Raw genomic sequence first — 24,466 nt, 5'->3', positions numbered from 1 at the left:
TATATATATATATATATATATATATATATATATATATATATATATATATATATATTACTTGCATGTTGGTGCCTGTGGAAGGCCAAAAGAATGCATCAGATTCCCTGGAACTAGAGTTACTACTAATTGTGAGCTGTTCAATGTGGGTACTAGGAATCAAATCCAGGCCTTCTGCAAGAGCAGCAAGTGCCATTAACCACAGAGCCATCTTTCCTGCCCCGTCTTGGAATTTTTAGCAGTCTTCCTGCCTCATCTTCCTGATAGCTGGGAAAGCCACCATGCTTACTCAGTTTATAACCTATGATATTAGGTCAATAACATTGTGAGAGCAGTTATATAGTAAGTAAATTCCTTTTATTTTTGGTGTACTCAGAGGCTGAACTCATGCTCTTGCTCTACTACTGAACTGCACCCTTAGCCATAGTAACTGAATTTAAAAAATATTATGTAGCTGTGCGGTGGTGGTGCATGTCTTTAATCCTGGCACTCAGAAGGCAGAGACAGGAGGATCTTTGAGTTTTGAGGCCAACCTTGTCTACCTGGTGAGTTCCAAGACAGCCAGGGAGCGCTACACAACCCTGTCTTGAAAAACCAGAGCCAAAACAAATAATTATGTATATGAATGTTGCCTGCATATATGTATGTAAGCACATGTATGCCTGATGCTCCAGGCAGCCAAAAGAAGGTGTTGAATCCCCGAGAACTAGACTAGATTGTAGGTGGCTGCGAGTTGCCTTGCGTGTACTGGGAACCAAACTAGGTCCTTTGTGAGAGCAACCAGTGTTAATAACCTCCGAGCTGTCCTTCCAGCCCATGTGAGCGAAGTCATAAATTCATTTGTGAGGAGACTCAGGCTATTGAACAGTAGTGAATCTTCAGGGTATTTTTGTTGTTGTTGTTGTTGGTGGTGGTGGTGGTGGTGGTGGTGGTTTGGTTTTTTTTTGTTTGTTTGTTTGTTTTTTGTTTTGGAATTGTCTCTCTCCTTTTAATTCCGCTGTATATTTTGAGAATGCAGTGCAGACATCTTTGAGGATTTTTTTTCCCCTGGGATGTAAGTATTTGTAAATATATTGTTCCATTAGAGATAGAATTGCTTTTTGGTTGGTTCTTTGAGAAATTAGTGTTTTTTGTAGCTTAGTTACTCATTTAGAGTTCAGATAACAAAATTTGGGGGGTTGGGGTGGGGGAATGTGGGGTTTGCCTAAGTGAAGGGTATGAATGAGAAGCTTTTTCTGATTTATTTTTACTTTTTGTGTGGTGCTATATAGGTGTGGGACCCACAGCCTTCCATGTGCTAGGCCACTGCTGTCTCCGTGAACTAGATCATTTATTTATGAATTTTCTGTTTTCCTTTTGTCAGTGTTTTGTTTTTGTTATTGTTTTATAGGGAAGTAGGACGTTTGGAGACAGGGTTACTTCATATCCTAGCTGTCCTGGAACTTACTGTGTAGACCAGGCTGTCCTTGAACTCACAGAGATCTGAGACAGCCTCTGCCTCCTAAGTGTTAGGTTTCTTTCTTTCTTTCTTTTTTAAAAGATTTATTTATTTTATGTATGTGAGTACACTGTCTCTATCTTCAGACACACCAGAAGAAGGTATCAGATCTCATTACAGATGGTTGTGAGCCACCATGTGGTTGCTGGAATTTGAACTCAGGACCTCTGGATGAGCAGTCAGTGCTCTTTAACTGCTAAGCCATCTCTCCAGCCCCAAGTGTTAGGATTTAAGGAGTGTGACACCAAGCCTGGTGTAGCTAGGGATTTTTTTAAACTAGGGACTAACAAAATCCAGGAGACAGAATTTCGGTGTTTTATTCTTCCTTGTTTCTCTTCTTTTTTTTTTTTTTTTTATTTTTTTTATTAACTTGAGTATTTCTTATATACATTTCGAGTGTTATTCCCTTTCCCGGTTTCCAGGCAAACATCCCCCTCCCCCCTCCTCTTCTTTATGGGTGTTCCCCTCCCCATCCTCCCCCCCTTGCCGCCCTCCCCCCAACAATCTAGTTCACTGGGGGTTCAGTCTTAGCAGGACCCAGGGCTTCCCCTTCCACTGGTGCTCTTACTAGGATATTCATTGCTACCTATGAGGTCAGAGTCCAGGGTCAGTCCATGTATAGTCTTTAGGTAGTGGCTTAGTCCCTGGACTTGTTTCTCTTCTATACTATTTTTTTTTCTTTCTGTAAAGATTTATTTTAACTTGTGTGTCTGTGTCTGTATGTAGGTATGGACACAGAGTGCAGGTGCCCACGGAGGTCAGGGTGTCACAGCCTTTTGGAGATGGAGTTATGAGTGATTGTGAGCCATTTCCTATGGATGCTGAGATTTTCAAAGATTTATTATTTATTTTATGTATATGAGTACACTAGCTGTCTTAAGACACACCAGAAGAGGGCATCAGATCCCATTACAGATGGTTGTGAGCTACCATGTGGTTGCTAGGAATTGAACTCAGGACCTCTGGAAGAGGAGCCAGCTCTCTTAACCGCTGAGCCATCTCTCCAGCCTGGAACTTTCTTTTAATGAGGCATTTAAGCAGTCTGTACAGGTTTGGCGGTTCCCTTTCACTTCTCTCCTGAACACTGACAGAGGCTCAGTCTGCTGGAGATGGGCCCGAGATCTACAAGGGACAGCCTAATAAACTGAGGAATTATAGTTTACCACAAAAGAGGTTTTGTGAAGTAAATGGAATAGCTACAGAATAGACGCTGAGATATTCCTGGAGATCTAAAAATGATGCATTGAGTTCCTCACTGGTGCCCTTTCTGCATATTAGTACCAGGGTCCCTTCACCCTGCTTCTCCAGCTTCAAAGCCTGTTTGTATGTTTTGGTTTCCCATCATTCTGCTTAGCAGATCAGCTCTGCTAAGTCTCTCATGAGTTGTGGTTGTTATTATTTGTTAGTTTGGCTTTTGAGACAGGGTTTCTTGGTAGCCCTGGCTGACCTGGAACTCTCAACCAGGCTGGCCTAGAACTCAAGAGATCTACCTGCCTCTGCCTCCTGAGTGCTGGGATTAAAATTTTGTATGATACAAACTTCCAGTGGTGCTATTTTAAAATATTGGCTAAGGAATGAATTCCTCTCTGTTTGCGCACTATGTGCCAAACATTTCATATTATCTTTTGCCGTGTAGGATTACTTTGAAATGCTCCAGTTTTATAGCATGTGATTCAATTAAGTAAACATTCACATTCTCTCCCAGGCCGAACACATGTAAGAAAAATGGCTTATTTAAAATAGGGAAAGCCGGGTTTCATGAAGGTAGAGACCACGGCGCTTACGCAGTGTCTGTCATTATTTACGTTGTATGTACATGGTAGTAACTATGTCGATCAAGCTAGATTTCTCCCCTGGAACTCAGCATCAGTTTCTTTACTTCATCATCGTCATGATTATGTGGGTGTTTATATCATGTGTATATGTGTGTGTGCATGTTTCTGATGTGCGTGGAGGTCAGAGGACAACCTCGTGGAGACAGTTCTCTGCTTCCGTACATGTGTTCCAGGAGTTTGAAGCCCTGTGGGGTCTATACTGTTGACATTCACTCTTTGCCTCATTCGATTGTTACCACTGTCACCATTCTGGACCTAAAAGAGATCACCGCGGCTTCCTTACTTCCAGTAGCCGTTATCGCACAAAGTCCTTTGGTTTTCATTTTATGTGTGTGCGTTTTGCCTGCATCACTTTGCTTGTTTAACTGTGGAGGCCAGAAAAAGAGCGTTGGACCCCTTGAAACTGGAGCTACAGACAGTCGTGAGCCTTCATCTGTATACTGGGGATTGACATGCAGCCAGTGCTCCTGAGCCATCTCTCGAGCCCTGTGTCTTCTTTTGCTCTATGTAAAGCAGTGTCTGCTACTAGTCCTAAAAAGTGAAGATACTTTTATGATGCCTTTTCTGAATGTTTCTGGAGGGAAGCATGTCCTTACTCATTTGTTGTCGTTCAGTAAGGGGACATTGCCCCCTCACACCTTTGGCTGGAAGTTTAATACGTTCTTCACCCAAGTACATTGAATGCCCATTACCACCAAAACACCTATTACCACCATGACAGGTTATAAATACTCTTTCCAGTTGAAGAACTTGCATTCTAATGGGGGAGGGAAAAACATCAAAAACAGCCCTTGGCGATGTAGCTCAGCAGTAGAGCAACTGGTTTGCAAAAACTATGTAATTGGTTATCCTGTCTCCACTTAAAAGGAAGAAGTATTGGCTATTAACAGAGACGCTATTGATTATTAAGTTGCTCTTGTTTTTTGAGTTGGGTTTTTCTTGTAATCCTACTTGTGGCCCAGGCTGTCTGCCTCCTGAGTGCTGGGATTATAGCCATAAACCATTGTGCCTGGCTGAGAGAAGTTATAGTAGGGCATATATGTAGGACACAGTATATTAGGGCGGTTGCAGTTAACATTGCCTAAATTTGAATCTGACACTGTTTTTTACTACTGTGGGATATTGGGCAAATGTCTTCTTTTTATTAGCTCTGGCCTTCTATTTCAGACTGCTTTGGCCTCCAGCTGAGTGTTGTTTAGTCTGCATAGTATTTAGTTGTCTGCACTTAAACATATGGATTATTCACATACAACTCTACATGTATAACTTTTGAAACATATGAATTTCTCCAGTTCGGATATATATTCCTCATAGTAGCTACTGTGTTTAAAACGGACCTAGGGAGGCCAGGTATGGCGCCCTAATGTGCTGTTTTACCTCCCAAAGCTAGGCAAGTGGATCTCGGAGTCCCAGGCTGTCTAGTGAAATCCTGGTTTCTCCAGTTCCTCATAAACACGTTTTCTAATCTCCCTTCAATGATAATAGAGCAATTTTTTTTTCTTTTTTCTTTTCTGTTTGTTGGCTTCATTTTTCAAGATAGGGTTTCTCTGTGTAGCCCTGGCTGCCTTGGAAATCCCTATGTAGACCAGGCTGGCCTCCAACTCAGAGAACTGCCCGCCTGCCTCTCCTCCTCAGTGTTGGGATTAAAGGTGTGTACCACCATGCCCAGCTTAGAACAGTTTTTCTTATACTTTGGTCTACTGCTCACATTTCTTAGATAATCTTCTTACACCTACCATTTAGAGAGTTAGGACAACTCTAAATCTGTCACCAAACTGGACTTTTCTGCAGCCGTTGAATATCACAATTTAACATGCTATATAAACAACTCATTTAGTATGGCTAAATTCCATGTCCTACTAATTTTATGTCAGTATTTCTGCTCTGGGTTCTGTTTCTCCCTCCCATAACATTTTGAATCACATTGCTATAGTTCACACCTTAGTCATCTTGTTAGGTAGTATTCAGAGGAGAAATTTATTGGAAGGTTATCAGGTGGGGTCTCAAAATTAAGAAGGTTTAAAGGTGATCTGAAAGCAAGGGAGGTATGCCCACAGAGACCAGAGTCATAACGCTCATCAGTCAGGCTCTGTGGGCGGAGCTTTCCGTCCAAGGTCTCATGCTCCGTTATCTCACAGAAAATAACAAAGGAGTCCATCTCCAGTGTCTGCCTCTTTTCTGGACTCCATAGCAGCCTCCTGACTGGCCCCATGTCTTCTGTTCTTCCATTCCACAAAGCCAGAGTTAGAAAACTAAACTTAGTTCTGTTGTGTCATTCGTTTGTCTCTGTGGCTTCCTATTAACCTGGAAGAAAATACTCTATAATGTCTGGCCCTTACTAGCCTCCGACTTTATCTCTGTTCAGTCTTCTGTGATTAATACTGTGGCAGGACTGAACCACAGAACCATGTGACTGACACACACTGCCTTTCATTTTCATGCTTTTGTTTCGCCTTCCCTCCCACCATCTCTGCTGCTTGAGTATTCCTTTCATATGGTCCACTTTAACCTATCTCTTACAATTTAAGAAACTACTTCCTGATCTTGTTCTCTTCAATTAATTCCCTTCTCACGTCCCTGCAGTGACCTCTGCTGTTATATCACCGTCTTGTGTTATAACTGTTTATACTGCCCACTTGGTATTTTTCTTATGGTGCTTACTGTTTACCTTCTTCAACATATACACGAATCTAACAGGAACAGGGATTATATCTTTTTCTTTCATCTTTCTCCTCTCCTCTCTGTCTTGTTTTTTGTTTGTATTTGGTTTTTTTAAAAAACAAAAAAACAGCAAAACAAGATCACATTTAACTCAAGCTAGCCTTGTTGCTGCCTCCCTCTCACGAGCTAGAATTACAGGCATATAGCATCGTGCTGATGGGCAGGGATTATTTATTTTTGGGAATACTATTACTTAGTAGTATACTGTCTACTCAGTAAATGTTTAGATAACTGGGCACAGTAGTTCTGAAATTATGGCTATTATCTCAGCACTAGGGAGGCTGAGGCAGGAGAAGTTTGTGGCAATCTTGAGATGCAATAGTGAGTTCCAAGGCAATCTGGACTGTGTACTGTGAGGCCTTGATTCAGACAACAAGAGTTGAGGTAATGAAAGAAGAGATGGAGATCTCAGGACATAAGATTTTGATGCAGGAAATGAAGGGTGGTATACAATTTAAATACAGCAGTATTGACTAGATCTGAAAGAGAAAAAATAAAGATATTGCAACTTCACATTTTGACTAGCATGTAAATGTATATATCAAATAACCGTGGAAGCTAGGACAAAGAAGACAAGGTGTGCTATTACATTTTGCTTTGTTTTCACTTAGCATCCTGAGTGTAGACTTGCCTCAGACAGCTACAGGAATAACAGGCCCTCTTTACAAGTTCTTTCTTTTTTTTTTTTTAATCATGTCAAGCCAGGAGAGGAAGAGAGGAAGAGAGGTAGAGAGGGAGGGAGGGAGGGAGGGAGGGAGGGAGGGAGGGAGAGAGAGAGAGAGAGAGAGAGAGAGAGAGAGAGAGAGAGATCTTTACAAGTTCTTAAGCATGAAGTTCATTTGGTCAAATTGTGAACTAGGGAATTAATGCAGTGACAGGATGGATTAGAAGGAAGAAAGATCAACTTTGAGACTTCTACGTAAGGAACTCAATAAAAAGAGTAGGCAGCAGAGTTAGAAGCCACAACTTTGCTGCTTAGTTCCTTAGTCGGATCCTTCCATGGCTCGGTTTTCTCGTCTATTCAAAGTGGTTGACTTATATAGCGCATTGCGGGCCCTGAAGTCTGTCCTAGTACATTGCAGTAGTGTCAGTAGGACTTGGCAGTTAATTGGATGCTAAGTACGAAGGAGGTTTCAGAGCCAAAGTGAATAGGAAGTCTTAACACTACTACAGTCTGAGAGTTCCTATTTAGTGGTAGTTAACACTGGGATCTTTAAAAGTAGCGGGTCTAAGTTCAAGTTGGTCCTTTTTTTTTTTTTTTTTTTCTGGTTCTGAGCCCAAAGTACAGAAAAATAAGATTCCCGTGTTCTTTCAGAGTAAACAGTGGTCCTGAGTGAAGCAGCTGTTTTTTTTACTTTGGAAGACTTAAGCTTCGATACCCTCACTATGGTGCTAGTCTGCTTCTCCACACCAGGAGTGGGCGGTGATAGCTAAGTCAAATGGACTGTTTGGAGAAAAGGAGGATGGGAGTAGGACTGGGTGTGTATTTGGGAGGGCACCGAGCCAGAGAATTGTTAGAGGCACCTGAGCTAACTTTATGGAAGCATAAGTGTCAGGCATGCAAGCCAGCTTCCTGGATTGTAGCACATAGTGTCTTATCTTGGAAAGGCGAAAGTCTGAGTCCCCAACTGTTCCTCCCCCACCCCACCCCAGTAGTGCCTGGGCACCTTGTGCTGGGGAGTGGGAGGGAGTGACAGGGCCGCCGGAAGACAGGGGTTCTAGAGGGAGGCGGAGCTGGCCTGGTGCAGAACACCTCCCTGGAGTTCTACTCGGATATTTGAGCGGTGTGGGTGTCAAGAATCAATCATTGGGATTGCTCTCCTGCACCTTCGTTTTCAGGCAAGCTGCAGGCTTGGTCTTGGCCCTAGAAACCGGATAGGCCTCTCTGTGCACTCTCAACCTAACCTGCGGGGGAAGGGAGCTGCTTCTAGTCCCGCCCTTGCGCTGTTTTGCGTTTCTGCGCCTTTGGTTGAGTGGCAGTGGGTCTTAGCCAATGAGAGTGTGGGGCGGGCAAGCGCATCAAGTTAGGTTGCGTAGAAGGAGGGGAACTGGTGCTGGAGAGACAGCGAGAAGGGAACCGGCCCCACGGCCACCGCAGGTAAAGCCACCTTTGCCTCCCACCGGGGTGAGGTGCAGGGCTTTTTCACCTTCAGGGCTTGCTCGGCCTCTCAGACTGCAGCTTGCGCCCTAACCTTGCTGCTTCCCTGGGCATCACACCCCCACCCCCACCCCTCGTATCTTCTCGTCTTGACCATCCCCACCTCGGAGGATGCCCCCGATAGCTCCCTCGCTCAAGTGCATGTACTTCAACTCCATTTGGTGGCTCCAGTTGCCCGAAGTCTTCCGCCGGAGCCTCTGCCTGCCTCTGCCGTATGGGCCTTAATGGCACTAACCCCGGCAGTGAGAGCAGGTAATGTACCCGGCCCCCTTGCCACCCCCACCTCCAGTAGCGTTTTCCTCTCCATCAATTCTACTTCCTTTCCCCTTCTGAGTAACATAATTTCTACAGTTTCCCTCTTGCCCTTTGAAAATACATGCTTTTAGGTTTCATGGTTGGCTATTTGGCTTTCCCTGTTTTTAACGAAGTGCTCTCTGTTACCAGCCATATTTGCCCTCAAATATCTACACCCTTAATTTAGTTGTGTCTTTTCCTTCAGTTATTAGAAAACAGAAACAGAGTTGCCACTCATTTGACAGAATGAGAAGGCAGAGAAAATGGCCCAAGATCTCCATTTATTTGAGGAAGCCTGAGGGCTCCAAGTTAATAGCTCCATTTCTTGTGTTCTGTGTCTTTCCATCCTGATCATTCTTTGACCTCAACTTAATAATTTCATTCACTTGGGTGTCTCTTGCTCATTTATCTTTAAGTTTTGAGATTCTCTGAGTTGCACAAATGTTTCAATGCTATAGTTTGTTTGTTTGTTTGTTTGTTTTTTAGTGCTCCCCTGCTATTACATATTTTTTTTTCTGCTGTCGTTATTTTATTTTCAAGGTATTTCTTGTTTAAGTCAAGCTTCCCCTATCTGTCCTGTGTTTTAATAGCTGGAGTTTATGTCTGTCTCTAGCTCATCCTTCTGAAAATGATTAACAAAGCTTATATTTTGAAGTAAAATACTTTTCCCCCTCTGAATCTGAGCACAGAGGTTAGGTAGGCATGAACAGTGCTTTCTAAACCTGTATACCACGGAAAAAGTATTGCTCAATGTGACATCTGTTCATTATTTTCTAAGGATGGATAGGATAGAGAAGTCTATCAATGGAGAATCTGTATCTGTAGTTTATATAAATGTTGAAATGATTTCTTTTATAGTGCTTCTCTTTCTTTGTAACAATCAACTATGATAAACGTCCTCTTGGGATAATGTAAGAACTCTTACCCCAGCCCTGAGATACTAGTGACTTTCTTCATGCAGCTGTCTTTCTTTCTACTTACATCAGCTCCCTGTTTACAGATCTTACAGATCACAATTTTGTACACTCGTGTTGCCAATAATTGAAACCACAAAATATAAAACTGCAAATACACTTAAAAACTACGCTTTTGACCACACCTTCCTGTGCCATAAGCCCTTTCTCGGTGCACATAGTGCATGTGCCTTCTACCCTATTTGCAGTCACTGTTTTGCTGGAAAGAATGAGGATGTTAGACTAGAATTTAAAGTCTGTTGTGATAAGACAGGCAAGGTTGAGGCAAAACACAAGGACCAGAGAGTTGGAACATGGAGGCTCCAGAAATAAAAGAACTGTGTGGAAGGTGGTAAGCCTGTAGAACAAGGACCTCCAAGACAACAGATACTGTTCTGCCAGTATCTGTTTGATTTAAAGTGTATAGATAGGTGTCCTTGGATTTCAACTGAACTTTTGTTCTTTTTCTTCTCCACTTCCAATCCCCAGGGTTTGTGTCATACAGGCTGTATACTAATTTTGATTATGGGAAGTTATTAAGTACAGCCACTAAATCCTAACTGTCCTTTAGGGCACATACATGTGCTTCTCCTTTGGCAGTGGTAGGTTAGGACTGTTGTCATTCTTAATAAGAGAAAAGTCTGATGTTACTTCATTCATTACCTACTAGTTGCTTTACATTAAAACCTCTACAACATCCATTCATTTTTATTTTACCAGTGTTTGAACTGTAGAAAGAAAATTCATAAAATATATATGCTTGTAAGCTAAGTTACATATTGTTGCAGGCAGGATGACACACAGGTAATAAAAGATCGGGAGCAATGAATAAAGTTAGAAGTGTGAGGAGTTTGAGATGGGAGCTAGGTTTTGCTTTGGTGCAATTGAAGGAATTGAGATGTAATAATACACTATCCTGTGGGATTATGTAGCTGCAAGGATTTGAGCTAGGGTTGTTTTTGAGACACTTTCGTTATATACCCTTGTCCTCAAACTCATAGAGGTCCTCCTGTCTCAGCCTCAAAAGTTCTGCAGTTGCAGGGTAAGCTACCACACCTGGCAAGACTTTTGAGTTCTTGAATCTAGACTGACCAAGTAGAGAGCACAAATTTGGTTAGAAAGCCAGGTAAGGGCTCATGCCTAGAATCTTAGCACTCAGGAAACTGAGGCAGGTGGCTGATTGTGAGTTTGTGGCTCCCCTGTGCTACAAAGACCATGGTTGTTTTTTTGTTTTTGTTTTGTTTTGTTTTGTTTTTAATTAAAGCCCAGCAGTGGTGGCAAATGTCTACAGAGTCCAGGACAGTTAAGGCTACATAGAGAAACCCCTGTCTCAAAAAACAAACAAAAAGAAATTGTCTCAAGGAATCTCATACCTGTGCTTTCTAGTGTGACTGTCTTTCTCTCTTAACCTTCATGCTTAAGCCTACACTTAAACATCTTTATTTCACACACACAAGTTTGGGAAGCAAGAACCAATGTTAATGCACTGATTTTTTTAAAGCTTAATAAATAATTGAGTCATATGTAGGTAAAGAAGTAACTCAGAAAAAAGTGCAATTACTGTTTCTTATTAAAAAGTGCCTTCTTTTTGCGGGGTGATGGTGGTGCACACCTTAATCCAGCACTTGGGAGGCAGAGGCAGGTGGAAATCTATGAGTTCAAGCCCAGCCTGATCTACAGAGTGAGTTCTAGGACAGCAGGGTACACAGAGAAACCCTGTCTTGAAAAACAAACCAAACAAAATAAAAAGTGCCATCTTTGGTCCTGTCTTGTAGTGCAGACCTGAAATCACGGGTCCTTGGGAAGCACATATAGGAAAAGCACAAGTTCAGGGCCTGCCTAGTCTACAGAGTGAGTTCAAGGCCAGCCTGTACAACTCAGTGAGAATGTCTAAATAAAGTCAAATGAGGGATGCAGACACAACTCATTCAGTAAGAGCTTTCCCGCTCCCACATGGAGTCTTACAGCTCCAGTTTCAAAAGATCTAATGCCCCCTTCTGACCTGCAGGCAGCAGGCATGCACGTGGTGCAGTGACATACATATAAACACAAATTTTAAAGAAATATATATTTTTGAGTCAGATCTCTGTTTAGCCTTGGTTATTTATCCTGGAATTCACTGTGTACAGTGGCCTAAAAATCAAAAATATCTTCCAGTCTCTGTTTCCCAAGTGCTGGGATTAAAAGTGTATGCTACCATTCTTGGTCCAAAATTTAAATTTAAATTTAAAAAAAAAAAAAAGGTCAGATTAGCTCTGTGGTGATGTTCTTTCTTGATGTCCTCAAAGCCTAGGTTCAGTTACCAGTATTGCAAATTGAAAAATGAAATTTCTTCTGGACAAAGTGACAGATGTATACTCTTAGACCTTTGAAGACCGATGCAGAAAGATTGTCAAAGCTCAGAGTCAGGAAGACTGTCTTACATAGAGTTTTCTTTTAAAGACCTTTGCTTGAATTTGGCCCCTTACTGGGGAGGTGGGAGTAGAATGCAGTAACAAGGTATTACGAAGTGTATATCTTTATATAAATTATCAGTGTGTAAAGTGTAGTTAGTAGAAGTTTTCACTGTACTAGTGTTTATGTCAGAACTATCAGCATACCCACCATACGAGTTCTTGTTGCTGTTTTAAAACAGCATTTAGCTAGAGGTGTCTACTGTAATTTCTCTGAGAGTGAGTAGATCTAAGATCATAGATGGCACAGTGGGGTATAACTAGTTTACAGAAAGGTGAGACTTAAGGAAATGTGTGAAATGACTGAATAGGTTTTTCATTAACTAAAGAAATATGCATAACTATGCTTGTTGCCATTTTGGGTAATTTGTGAGCAAATATTAGAAGTTGGAATGAGCTGCTGAAATATAGTTTGGCCAAGAATAGGAATTGATACAGATCTTAAGACTTGAAAAGTGTTCAGTTAATGCAAGCCCAGAATAGATACTGACCTACATTATATTTTATAAAGATAACTGGAAACCTATTATCTCAACACTTAGGAGGCTGAAGCAGGAGCATTACAAGTTTGAGGCTATCCTGGGATATCCTCTGTCTTCCCACCCCCACACACATGTGCACACCCACATACAGTTTTACTAACACATGCACACAGATAGTTGGAAATTATATTTATTATATTTATATCATTATATTTCTGACTGATTTCTTATTTGATGCCTTTAGATAGCTAGAAAAAGGATCTTATCAAGGAATGTTTTCTTGTAATGTCATCGACATTATATGCTCTTTTAAGAAATGCTTTAAAAGGTTTATTATTGTTATGGATGTTTGTGTGTGGGTGTACAAGCCATGGTGCATGAGTGGAGGTCATAGGACAACTTTGTTTAGTCAGTTCTCTCCTCTTACCTTTAAGTGAGTTTGGGGGATTGAACTCAGGTCACCAGGCTGTAGAGCAAGTACCTTCACCCACTGATCCATCTCACCAGCTCAAGGACAAATACCTTTTCCATGTATGTTGCTGTGCATATATTTCAGTTATTTGTTTTCTCTGTGTGGGTGTTTTGTCTCCATGTTTGTCTGTGCACCATGAGCATGCCTCATGGCCACAAAGGCCAGAAGAGGACAGTAGACACCCTGGGATCGAAGTTACAGGTGGTGGTGAGTCTCCTTGTGAGTGCTGGAAAACCTCGGTCCTCTGGAAAAGTAGTCAGTGCTCTTATGAGTCACCTCTCTCTCCTCTTTACCGTTTTTTCTGTATTACGTGGTTTTATACATTTCCTTTGTTTCTCCCTAAATGTTCATGAACTTAATGCCAAGGATATGGAATTTATCAATATATCATTTATGGGGCAGTTTTTCAAGATAGGAGGATTTTAAATTCTCATGTTAGTATCAAAGAATACAGTGAATAGTCAAGGATATCTGTGAAGACTGAATAGTTTATTCCAGTAATATGAACAGATATTATCATTGGGTCACTCCTGTGTGTTGTCCTGCAGCTTTCTTGGGGATCCACAGGAAGTAAGACAGTTTTCACCATCAAGGATCTTTCTCTTAGGAGCTGGGTCATAGCACATTCTTCTGGAGGGTGACCCATAATTGCTCATTTTTATAAACTTATGACACTTTCCTCAAACATGTCAGACAAGCCTCTTGAGAAGATGGTAATTTCTATAACTTGTACAAAGGAATGGCTTGGGCATTCTCAGAATATGGGCAAGAATCTCAAGTCACATATGCTTTGCTTTAAATAAGATGTACTGCTGTGGTATTTAAAGCGAGTATAAGATAGGGTCATCACAAATTGCTGGGTTAAAGAAGAGCTTTGGGGACTGGAGAGATGGCTCAGCGGTTAAGAGCACTGACTGCTCTTCCAAAGGTTCTGAGTCCAAATCCCAGCAACCACATGGTGGCTCACAACCATCTGTAATGGGATCTGATGCCCTCTTCTGGTGTGTCTGAAGACACCTGCAGTGTACTCATATATAATAAATAAATAAATCTTTAAAAAAAAAAAAAAAGAAGAAGAGCTTTGGGGTGATGGCTTCCTCTCCTGGGAAGGCCGTGTGGAATGGAGGGAAGGCGCGGAGGAGGCTGTGTTTCAAGTATAGACCAAAGTAGGCACAAGAATTTATCAAGTGAACTGTGCCAGGTAGGGATACAGGATATGTATAGGTAAGAGTTAAGAGAAAAACGTTGGGTATATAAGTTAGGATTGAAATGCTGAGTCTCTTGCAAAGAAAATTTTTAATCTTATTGGCACAACTCTAAAATATATAAATAACATTTCTATAAAGGTAGATTAAAGTTTCTGGATATACTGTTATAAATTTTCCTTTTGATCCAAGTACTTCTACCTATGACTGGTAAAACTAAGCCACCCATTAGGTATGTAAGAAAGACATTGAAAAATACATTAGCACAAAGTGCTGTATATAAACGTTCAGTAAGCAGTGTTGGGGAAACTATCCTGGGTTCAGCTCACATTGTGTTAGAATCTTGGTTACAGGTGGCTTTTATCAGTCTAGAAAGAAAGAAGTATCTGGATCAAAAGGAGAATTGATAACGGTATTTCCAGAAACTTTAATCTATATTGAAATGTTCTCGATATTTTTTAGAGTTGTGCCAGTGTAACAGTGGGTGAATATAAACTTCCTTATCATCATCATCTTAAAATAATTGTAGAAAGAAATGGACAAACAAATTTAATGTTTTTGGGGGGAGTTGGGGGAATTTTTTGTTTTTATTTCTCTGGCTTTTTGAGACAGTGCCTCACTTTGTAGCTCTGACTAGCCGACCTGGAACTTACAGGGAGCCTCCTGCCTCTGCCTCCCAAGTAATGAGCTCAAAGCATGGGCCACCACACCCAACAAGCTAAATGTTCTTGATAGACAGAAACATCAAGATGTGGAGATGTAAGGGTCTAAAGGGGGTTTGTTTCTTCTTAGTTTTTAGTTTTGAGACAGAAATGTGGGTTCTCTTTACCGTGTGTCCATCTACACAGTTCCTCATATTGTCCTCTTATTACTTTAATGTAAATGGATATTAAGGTGGTACCATAGAATTTTTCATTGAAATCACCAACTTTTCTTGTTTTTCATTTATATTCCATCACAGGAGTTCCATCTTCTCCCTCTGAAGACTTAGCTGTCTTGCTCCATGAAGTTCAGGACAATCTGACATGCCCTTGATTCTTGTCTCTTCATTTGAAGAATAGTCCTCATCCATTGTGTACATTTTTTTGTTAATAGGGAAGGGGAGGGGAGAAAGAGTTCCCCCCCTCCCCTTCCCTCCCCAGAACTTCAACAAATATCCTTTATTACTTTACCAAGATGGCAGACCCCATCATGGATCTGTTTGATGACCCAAACTTATTTGGCCTGGATTCTTTGACTGATGACAGCTTTAATCAGGTCACTCAAGACCCCATTGAAGAAGCACTTGGACTGCCAAGTTCTCTGGACTCCTTGGATCAGATGAACCAAGATGGTGGAAGTGGTGATGTGGGGAATTCATCAGCAAGTGACCTGGTTCCCCCACCAGAGGAAACAGCTTCCACTGAACTTCCCAAAGAATCCACAGCTCCAGCTCCAGAATCCTTAACCTTGCATGATTATACCACTCAGCCCACCAGCCAGGAGCAGCCAGCCCAACCTGTCTTGCAGACATCAACACCAACATCAGGACTTTTGCAGGTCTCTAAGAGCCAGGAGATCCTGAGCCAAGGGAATCCTTTCATGGGTGTCTCTGCCACAGCTGTCTCCCCCAGTAATACTGGAGGACAGCCATCTCAGTCAGCTCCTAAGATTGTTATTCTTAAAGCTCCACCAAACTCCTCAGTCACAGGTGCCCATGTGGCACAAATTCAGGCCCAAGGTATCACCAGTACAGCTCAGCCCCTAGTGGCTGGCACAGCCAATGGTGGAAAAGTCACTTTTACCAAAGTGCTTACTGGTACACCCCTCCGACCAGGTGTATCCATTGTCTCTGGTAATACAGTGCTGGCCACGAAGGTCCCTGGGAACCAGGCTGCTGTTCAGCGCATTGTCCAGCCAAGCCGACCAGTAAAGCAGCTAGTTCTCCAGCCAGTTAAGGGTTCCGCTCCTGCTGGAAATCCCGGGGCTACCGGGCCCCCCCTGAAGCCTGCAGTTACACTGACATCTACACCTGCCCAGGTGACTTGAGTGAAACAGGGAGGTGAATTGTTGTTTCATAGAGGACCTCAGAACAGTGATGGTGGGAAAGGAGGAACATAGTTTATAAGAACTGTTTATAGGAAAGTCTGTTTAGATCTGTCTTGCAGGGTATGAGGTGTTTGGGACAGTCTTCTAGCCAGGGCTGCTCTCAAATCCATGGCAGTCTTCCTGCCTTAGTCTCTAAGTGTTGGGGGGTTATAGGCACTAACCACTATGCCTTACTGCCTTTGTTTTTCACCAGTGAGCTTGGACAGTCACTTCCTTAATTGGTAGGTGGAGTAGTTAGTGTTAATGTGCCTCTCATCTCTTATCACATGCTGCACTGTACCTACCTGGTACTGTATACAGTGCACAGCTTAGTCTTCAGGGAGACATGGATATTAAGCAAAAATTCACAGTAAATGTATGCTGTAAGTTGTCATTGAAAATAGAGGATGTTCTGAGAACATATATTTGCAATACTTATAAGTGCTCTATCTTCCATTTATTGATTTATTTATTTATTGAGACAGATTCTTGTGGTGTAGCCCAGGCTGGCCTGGAATTCTATATAGCCAAGGAAGGCTGACCGCAAACTTGATCGACTTTCCTCCACCTTCTTACTGCTGGGATTAGAGGTGTGTGCTGTCACACCAGCTGTGGGGGTTTTGGTTTGTTTTTGAGAGGTTCTCACTATGTAGGAATCTAGGCTGACCTCAAGCTCGGCAGTCCTTCCTCTCAGCCTCCTGATGCTAAGATTACACACGCACAAGCCATTGCACCTTTTTCTCCTATTCTCAATAATACTCCTCTCCTCTTACTACTCAGCATCATAGAAAGCTCTGAATAGAGGATCAGAAGAGTTGGGAACTGTCGTGAGCATTAAGGCTAATGGAACCGATGTGGAGGCATGGTTTCATTTCACTTTATGGATTTTTGTCCTGATTTCCAAACATTAAATGACAGCCTTAGATAGCTATCAAGTTTTGTGTGTGGGGGTGTGTGTGTCTGTATCTGTGTCTGTGTATGTGATAGGCTTAATACCTACTGGGCAGAGGTGTTACAGAAAAGATGCTACTTTTCTGTATTCTCTGTAGAAAAGAAGAGATACTGGAAGGGCAACAAAAATTGATTTTCTGACATTCTGTTCTATGAGTCTCAAATGAAGAAAGCTGGTATAAATAGTTCTGTATGTAATATTCTTTAATGTTTCTCTTTGATTTCCTTTTTCATTGTAGGGTGAATCGAAACGCATCACTTTGGTCCTTCAGCAGCCACAGTCCGGAGGTCCCCAAGGACATCGGCATGTTGTGTTAGGGAGTCTACCCGGCAAGATAGTGTTACAGGGCAACCAACTGGCAGCCTTGACTCAAGCCAAGAGTGCTCAGGGGCAGCCTGCCAAAGTAGTCACCATCCAACTGCAGGTGCAGCAGCCACAGCAAAAGATCCAGATTGTACCACAGCCCCCATCATCACAGCCACAGCCACAGCCGCCACCCTCAGCCCAACCATTGACCCTGTCCTCTGTACAGCAGGCTCAGATAATGGGACCAGGCCAAAACCCAGGACAGAGACTTTCTGTACCGCTCAAGATGGTGCTGCAGCCACAGGTGAGTGACTTGAGAAGGAAGAGAAAGGAAACACCCCTTACTCTCTTGTCACTGCCTTCAGTAACCGTTGTTGCTTACGACAGGAAGTTCTAAACACCTTGGAACTGAGGTGTAGATTTTTACTTCACCCATGGAAACCTTGTTTTGATTAAATCATGCAAAGATTAAGAATTATTGTTGAGTTTGTGGTGATGATTTCTGTAATATTTGTCTTTAAAATATGTGTAGTCTTTTCTTTATTATAATACTGTGGGGGTTCGGAGGGGAGACTGGGCTTGAGCTGTTTTGCATAGAATGACTGTGTCCCCTCAAGAAAAAAAGAGGCAGGCATGGTCCTTAATTCCAGTCTTCAGTGGGGAGGCATAGGCAGATGCATCTGGGTTGAGGCCAGCCTGACCAATATAGTGAGTTGGAACAGCCATAGCTACATAATAGATTCTGTCTCAAATGAATGAATAGGTAAAAAATTAAGGAAAGGGTGATTTGAAATTACCTCTTGACACAGTTGATGGAAAAAACAATGCATTCTGTACAATGTGAAGAAGTTTGGATCTCAAGCACTAGTGTGAACAGCCTGTGATCTCAGCACCAAGGAGATGGTGTTGTGAGGGTCCACAGCGCTTTCTGGTCAGCTAGTCTAGCCAGTCAGTGAAGTGCAGTTAGAGAGCCTATCTTAAGTGAGGTGATTCACACCTTTAATCCCAGCACCTAGAAGGCAGAGCTCAGAGTACAAGGCCAGCCTGGTCTACATTTTATGCTCTAGGCCGGTTAGGACTATATAGGGAGATCATATCTTTTTGTTTTGTTCTGTTCTGTTTTGTTTCAGACAGGGTTTCTCTCTGTAGCCCCAGCTCTCTTGGAATTTACTTTGTAGACCAGGCTGGCTTTGAACTCAGAGATCCACCTACCTCTGCCTGAGAACATATCTTTAAAAAGAAATAAATAAAAATGGAAAGCAATTGAGGGAGACACAGAAAGGAAAGTTGTCCTTTAGTCCCCCATGTGCATGTACACACTCAAACATGTATGTACACATATAGCACACACAAATATATAAATGGGACTGAGTAAATGACTCTGTGGGTAAGAGTAATTGCTGTGCAAGCATGAGGGCCTGCATTCAGATGCTTAGCATCTGCAATAAAACTGTGTGTGTCAGGCAGTGGGGCACACGTATCTAATCCCAGAATTCAGGAAACAGAGGCAGGTGGATATCTGAGTTTGAGGCCATCCTGGTCTAAAGAATGAGTTCCAGGACAGCCAGAGCTACACAGAGAAACCTTGACTTAGAAAAAACAAAACCAAAAAAAAAAAAAAAAAAAAAGGTGGGTCTAGCAGAGACATAGACAGGTAATCCCTGTAGGAGGTTAAAGAGAAGATCTTTGGGACTTAGTTACTAGCTTATCTTCAGGTTTAGGGAGAAGCTGTCTTGATGGGAATTAGATCAACAAAGAACACCCATCATCCTAGTTTGTACCATGTACAAATTGATTTTTTAATGTAATTATGTCTAATTTAAAGGATGAAGAAATATTTAACAAGACTGGTAAAATGACTTAGTGATTAAGAGCACTTCCTGCTTTTTGAGAGGATCTGAGTTCAGTTCCCAGGACCCACATCAAGTGGCTGTAACTCCAGCTCCTAGGGATAGAATATAACTCTAACTCTGAGGGCACCTGCACAAAAGTGCATATGTACACACACACACACACACACACACACACACACACACACACACACACACACACGATAAAAGGACTCCAACGGAATGATTCGGACTTTTGAATATTTAGGACAAAGATCTCTGTTATTGTGTAAGTTGTAAGTCTTCTAAAATAGTGAATATGAAAACAATGACAAAAGCAAAAGAATATATAAAGTTCAATTTACTACAATTTTTTTTTTCTCATTGGAAACCACATGTTATTTTCAGATGGATCTAGGTTCAGTGAGTCTTAACCCTGGGCCTAATTTTTAAGCATATATACCTCGTTTGTGTTTTGTTCGTATGAGTGTGCATATGTGTAACAGACAGTATATCATCATGTAACCCTTTGCTGGCCTGGAACTTAACTATAGAGACCAGCTTGACCTTGAACTACTGGGCAATCAATTGTCTTTCCTCTGTCCCAAGTGCTGGGATTGCAGGCCTGTGCCCCCTTATCTGGCTGAGTATACCTAGTTTTATTTAGGCCATGATTTAAATTGCAAACATGTTGAAACTGTAGTGTCTTTGTTTTTCCAGGCTGGCTCTTCTCAGGGAGCCTCTTCTGGACTCTCTGTGGTTAAAGTTCTAAGTGCCAGTGAAGTGGCAGCCCTGTCATCACCAGCAAGCTGTGCCCCTCACACTGCAGGGAAGACTGGAATGGAGGAGAACCGCAGGCTTGAGCACCAGAAAAAGCAAGAAAAAGCAAATCGGATTGTGGCAGAGGCCATTGCTAGGGCCCGGGCCAGGGGTGAGCAAAACATACCTCGAGTCCTGAATGAGGATGAGCTGCCTAGTGTCCGGCCAGAAGAGGAGGGTGAAAAGAAACGCAGGAAGAAGAGCAGTGGAGAAAGGCTGAAGGAAGAGAAGCCAAAGAAAAGCAAGACTGCTGCTGCCTCCAAAACAAAGGGCAAGAGTAAGCTAAAGTGAGTGCTCCTGCTGCCCCTTGGTGCCGGGGAGCACCCTGCTGTGAAAACATCAGGACAGGCTGTGTACAGCAGCTACACAGCTCCCCGCAGGCCCATAAGAGAACCCAAAGGTGCAGGACACATCAATAGCTCAGACGCCACTTTGCACATTGCCAATATTTTATCACTGTCACATTAAAGAGATTTCTCAGTGTCCCTATCACCACCTCATAAGAGAGCTGCTGGACACTGCTTTCCTAGCCTTAAGGCTCAGTCACTGTCCCCAGTAGACCTCGTTTGAGGGAGTGTGACTTGTTGGTTCTTGTTGCAATCTTGATTTGTTTTTTTGTTTTTTTTTTTTTCTTTTATTACTTGGAGCTACTTTCTTATTAGCTTCTGCTCTGTATGTTCTTCAGGCTGTATAGCCTTTTCCACCTTATTAAAAAACCACGTTGGGTAGGCTGGAGAGATGATTCGGCAGTGAAGAATGCCGCAGCTCTTACAGACGTCCGGAATGCAGTTCCCAGTACTGTGTGGCAGCTTACAACCTATAACTCCTAGTGAGGGGATCTGATGCCCTCTTTCAGCTTCTGCAAGCACCAGGCATGCAGCTGGTACACCTACAGATATGCAGGCAAACACTTTCCATATAAAATAATACATCTTTAAAAAAGTAATAAGAAATAAAAGAATTAAGTTTCATCCCTGTTATTTGGTCCTCAGTAAAAAGTCAGGACAAAGTTATCCTTACAAGCTGAGGGCTACCTTCTCAGACAACTGTACTCTGCAGTGTTTGTACCATATAGACTGGAAAGTCAGATGTTTTTATTTTCTTTTAGACCCAGATGTTTCTGTCTGGAAGTTTAGTATATGACAGTTAGATTAATAATGTCTGCTTACCCATAAAGTATCCTTGCCTTCACTGAGAATGGACTTGGTCTTTCCTCTTAGCACCATCACTCCTGTAGTGGGCAAAAAGAGAAAGCGTAACACATCGTCTGACAACTCTGATGTGGAGGTCATGCCTGCACAGTCGCCCCGGGAGGACGAAGAGAGCAGCATCCAGGTAAGGGACCTTCAAGAAGGGTTGGGGATTTAGCTCAGTGGTAGAGTACTTGCCTAGCAAGCACAAGGCCCTGGGTTCGATCCTCAGCTCCGGGAAAAAAAAAAAAAAAAAAAAAGAAAGGGACCTTCAAGAACTTAGTGAAACATAATCATTCTGTCTCCGAGGGTCTGACATAAAATTAGTCAGTTCTCACTCCCCAAATCTCTTGTGTTCCAAAAACTGACAGACCATGCAAGTCCGTGATGCAGTGCAGGTGGCTGTAGGGAGTACTTTTCCTCCCTTGTAGAGCCGTTCAGCTATCCCTTTGCTGCACGTTTTCTGCACTTGCTGTTTCTGACAAGAGCTCTGGGTGGTTAGGCACAGAGTTTGGGTTGTCTGTCTTTCTGTCTATGAAGATGAAAGACAGAAGAAATGGAAAGCCAGACAGAAGAAGCTCAGCCTCCAGTTCTCATTTGCTGCCTGGCAGTGCTGTCTGTGGCTACAGTTTATAACCACAGAGAGAATTGAGATTTGCTGATTAAGACTGTTAGCATTGTGAAGTCCTTCCCTGTTGAGTGTGAGGTTCTAGGGAATCAGTAGGGCTTGTCCTCCAGTTTCTGGTCCTTGCTAATAGAACTCAGCTGGATTGAATTCAACATTAGTAAGAGGAAGTTTGGAGTAAATGAACAGATCGTCTCTCTTAACTTAAAAAACAAGTTATTTTATGTATATGAGTGCTTGCTTGCATATGTATATGTGTGTCTTGTGAATGCCTAGTACCCAGAGAGGTCACAAAGGGGAGTTGGGTCCACTGCAGTAGGGTATTACAGAATGCGTCACCATGTGGGCTGGGAATTGACTATGGGTCTTCTGGAAGACCAGCTAGTGCTCTTATAGCCCCTTTTCTGCTTTTTATATGGAATGTTTATTTTTCGTTTGTATGTACGTGTGTGTGTGTGTGTGTGTGTGTGTGTGTGTGTGTGTGTGTGTGTGTGTGTGTGTGTGTGTTGAAAAGACATAGGAGGATGTTGAGTGTCCTGTTCCTTTGAGACAGCATCTGTCAGTAACTTGAAGCGAAGGATAGCAGCCAGCAAGCCCTCTGCCCGCCCAGCTTTTTATGTGAATGCTAGGGTCTTGAATTCAGGCCATCATGCTTATAAGAGCAGCAAGTACCCTACCACTGAGCTGCTTTTTCAGCCCACATTTTCCTTCCTTTCCTTTTTTATCTTTTTCCCTTTCTTCCGGGCTTTGGACTGGTGTCCCACATCCCCGACTCTGCATGAAGCAGAGGTAAATGTGACCTGCCGCGTCTGCTCTCCTTCCAAGGCCAGGCGTAAGCCACCCTCCTGGCTGATTTTACACTGAAGTGATTTCCTGCCTCAGCCTTCCGCAGCCCTAGGTTTACAGGCTCGAGCCATCACATCCACCTCTCTCTTTAGACAGTCTTGCTTTGTTGCCCCCACAGGCCTCAAATTTATAATCTTTCTGCTTTATCATTCTAAGTGCTAAGATTACCCACGCCTTCTGGCCTCCAAGGTCACCAGGCACACACATGGTGTTTATAATACTTACAGACAAACACTCATACACACAAAATAAGAATAAACTTTTTAGAGTATTTTATTTTAGAGTATTTTATTTTTAGAGTATTTATTTATTTTTCTGTGTATTGGTGTTTTGTCTGCATGAGTATCTGTATACCACATGTGGGCAGTGCCAGTGGAAGCCAGAAGAGGTGTTACATCCCTAAAACTGGAGTTAGAGACGGTGGTCAGCTGCCATGTGAGTACCAGGCACTGAACCCAGGTCCTCTAGAAGAGCCACCAGTAACCACTGAGCCACCTCTCCAGCCAGTCTAAGATCAAGAAACGTGACTCAAAGAAAGATTGTTAGCTAAACTTACAGTTAGTGGCGCATGCCCATGATCTCTGTGCTCGGGGGCAGAGGCAAGTGGATCTCTGTGAGTTCAAGGTCACCCTATCTACAGAGTGAGTTTTAAGACAGCCTGGGTTATGTAGAGAAAGATCCTGCCTCAAAACAACCAATAAACAAAACTAAAAAGTTAAGAAATGAAGAAAGGAAAGAAGGAAGGAAGAAAAGAAAAAAAGAGAAAGAAAGGAGTGTTAACTAAAGAAGTGACATAATAGTACATATCAATTTGTATTTTGTCGAAACCTCAAGGACCAATGAGATGGTTCATAGGGTAAAAGTTTGCCATGCAGGCCTGACTACCCGAGTTTCACACCTAAACCCATGGTAGAAGAAGAGAACTGACATGCACATCCACAAAAGCTGTTCTCTGACACCTGAACTTAGACACACACAATATAACAAAAGTAAATAAGATACAGGAGAAAAAGGAAACAAAACCTCTAACTACAAACAGATGTGCCCGACGAGCTCCTGCTCTGTAGCATGTAGGGAGTCACTGTGGCGAGGCTCCTACTTGAATTCCTTAGAGCCCCTTAGCAGGCACTGACAGGGTAGGCTTCCTGACTGTTGTTAAAACAATCGTGCAGAAGTCTGTGTGAAGGCATAACTATGTCATTACCACAGTTTGGTTTATGTTTTCATGAGACTGTTGGAATCAAATGTACATCTATTAGCATAAGCAAATTAATACTTTTAAAAGTGTTTCCTTGGAAAGGTTGCATAGGTGTAATAACACCAGTACATGGGAGATAAGAGGCCTGAGAGTTCAGGGCTCACCTGGAGCACAGATACACAGCTCACTCTCTCAAAAACTGTTCTCACCTTGAGAGTCTGAGCAATTTACTATGTGTCCTCTACAGAAGAGACGTTCAAACCGCCAAGTTAAGCGAAAAAAATATACAGAGGACCTGGATATAAAGATAACAGATGATGAAGAGGAGGAGGAGGTCGATGTTACTGGTCCAATAAAACCCGAGCCCATCCTCCCAGAACCAGTGCCAGAGCCTGATGGGGAGACTCTGCCTTCCATGCAGTTCTTTGTGGTAAGCTGACGTTGGCTGTTTCAGAGCTTGCCTGTGTCTGTTTGTCTGTCTGTGTGTCTGTATGTCTGTATCTGCAACCCAGGCAGCAGTTCTCTTGCCTTTGTCTCAGCCTCTTACTGGAGTGAACTACCACACC

At 42.5% G+C, this 24,466-nt stretch overlaps 1 protein-coding gene across 17 annotated transcripts in view; it reads left to right on the top strand.

Annotated features, from left to right (window-relative positions):
• The window catches only part of Chd8 (chromodomain helicase DNA binding protein 8), a 59,592-nt gene that overhangs the window by 6,000 nt on the left and 29,126 nt on the right, over nt 1-24,466 (top strand). For 5 of the 17 annotated variants that reach the window (XM_087586521.1, XM_087586516.1, XM_087586519.1 and 2 more), the window contains 5 exons: nt 15,030-16,087; nt 17,326-17,697; nt 19,943-20,328; nt 21,262-21,376; nt 24,148-24,330. In XM_087586521.1, coding sequence (XP_087442647.1) covers nt 15,245-16,087; nt 17,326-17,697; nt 19,943-20,328; nt 21,262-21,376; nt 24,148-24,330 — 1,899 coding nt within the window. In that variant the 5' untranslated portion in view covers nt 15,030-15,244. Of the gene's footprint in view, nt 1-8,084; nt 8,462-15,029; nt 16,088-17,325; nt 17,698-19,942; nt 20,329-21,261; nt 21,377-24,147; nt 24,331-24,466 lie in introns of those variants that run through there. The other 12 variants (XM_087586520.1, XM_087586515.1, XM_087586518.1 and 9 more) reach the window with 5 other exon arrangements.

This window comes from Rattus norvegicus, chromosome 15 (genome assembly GCF_021556685.1).
Source record: "Rattus norvegicus strain SHRSP/BbbUtx chromosome 15, alternate assembly SHRSP_T2T, whole genome shotgun sequence".
Taxonomy (NCBI): Eukaryota; Metazoa; Chordata; class Mammalia; order Rodentia; family Muridae; genus Rattus; species Rattus norvegicus.
Note: the sequence above shows the minus strand (reverse complement) of the source record. Positions and strands in the feature narration are given on the sequence as shown.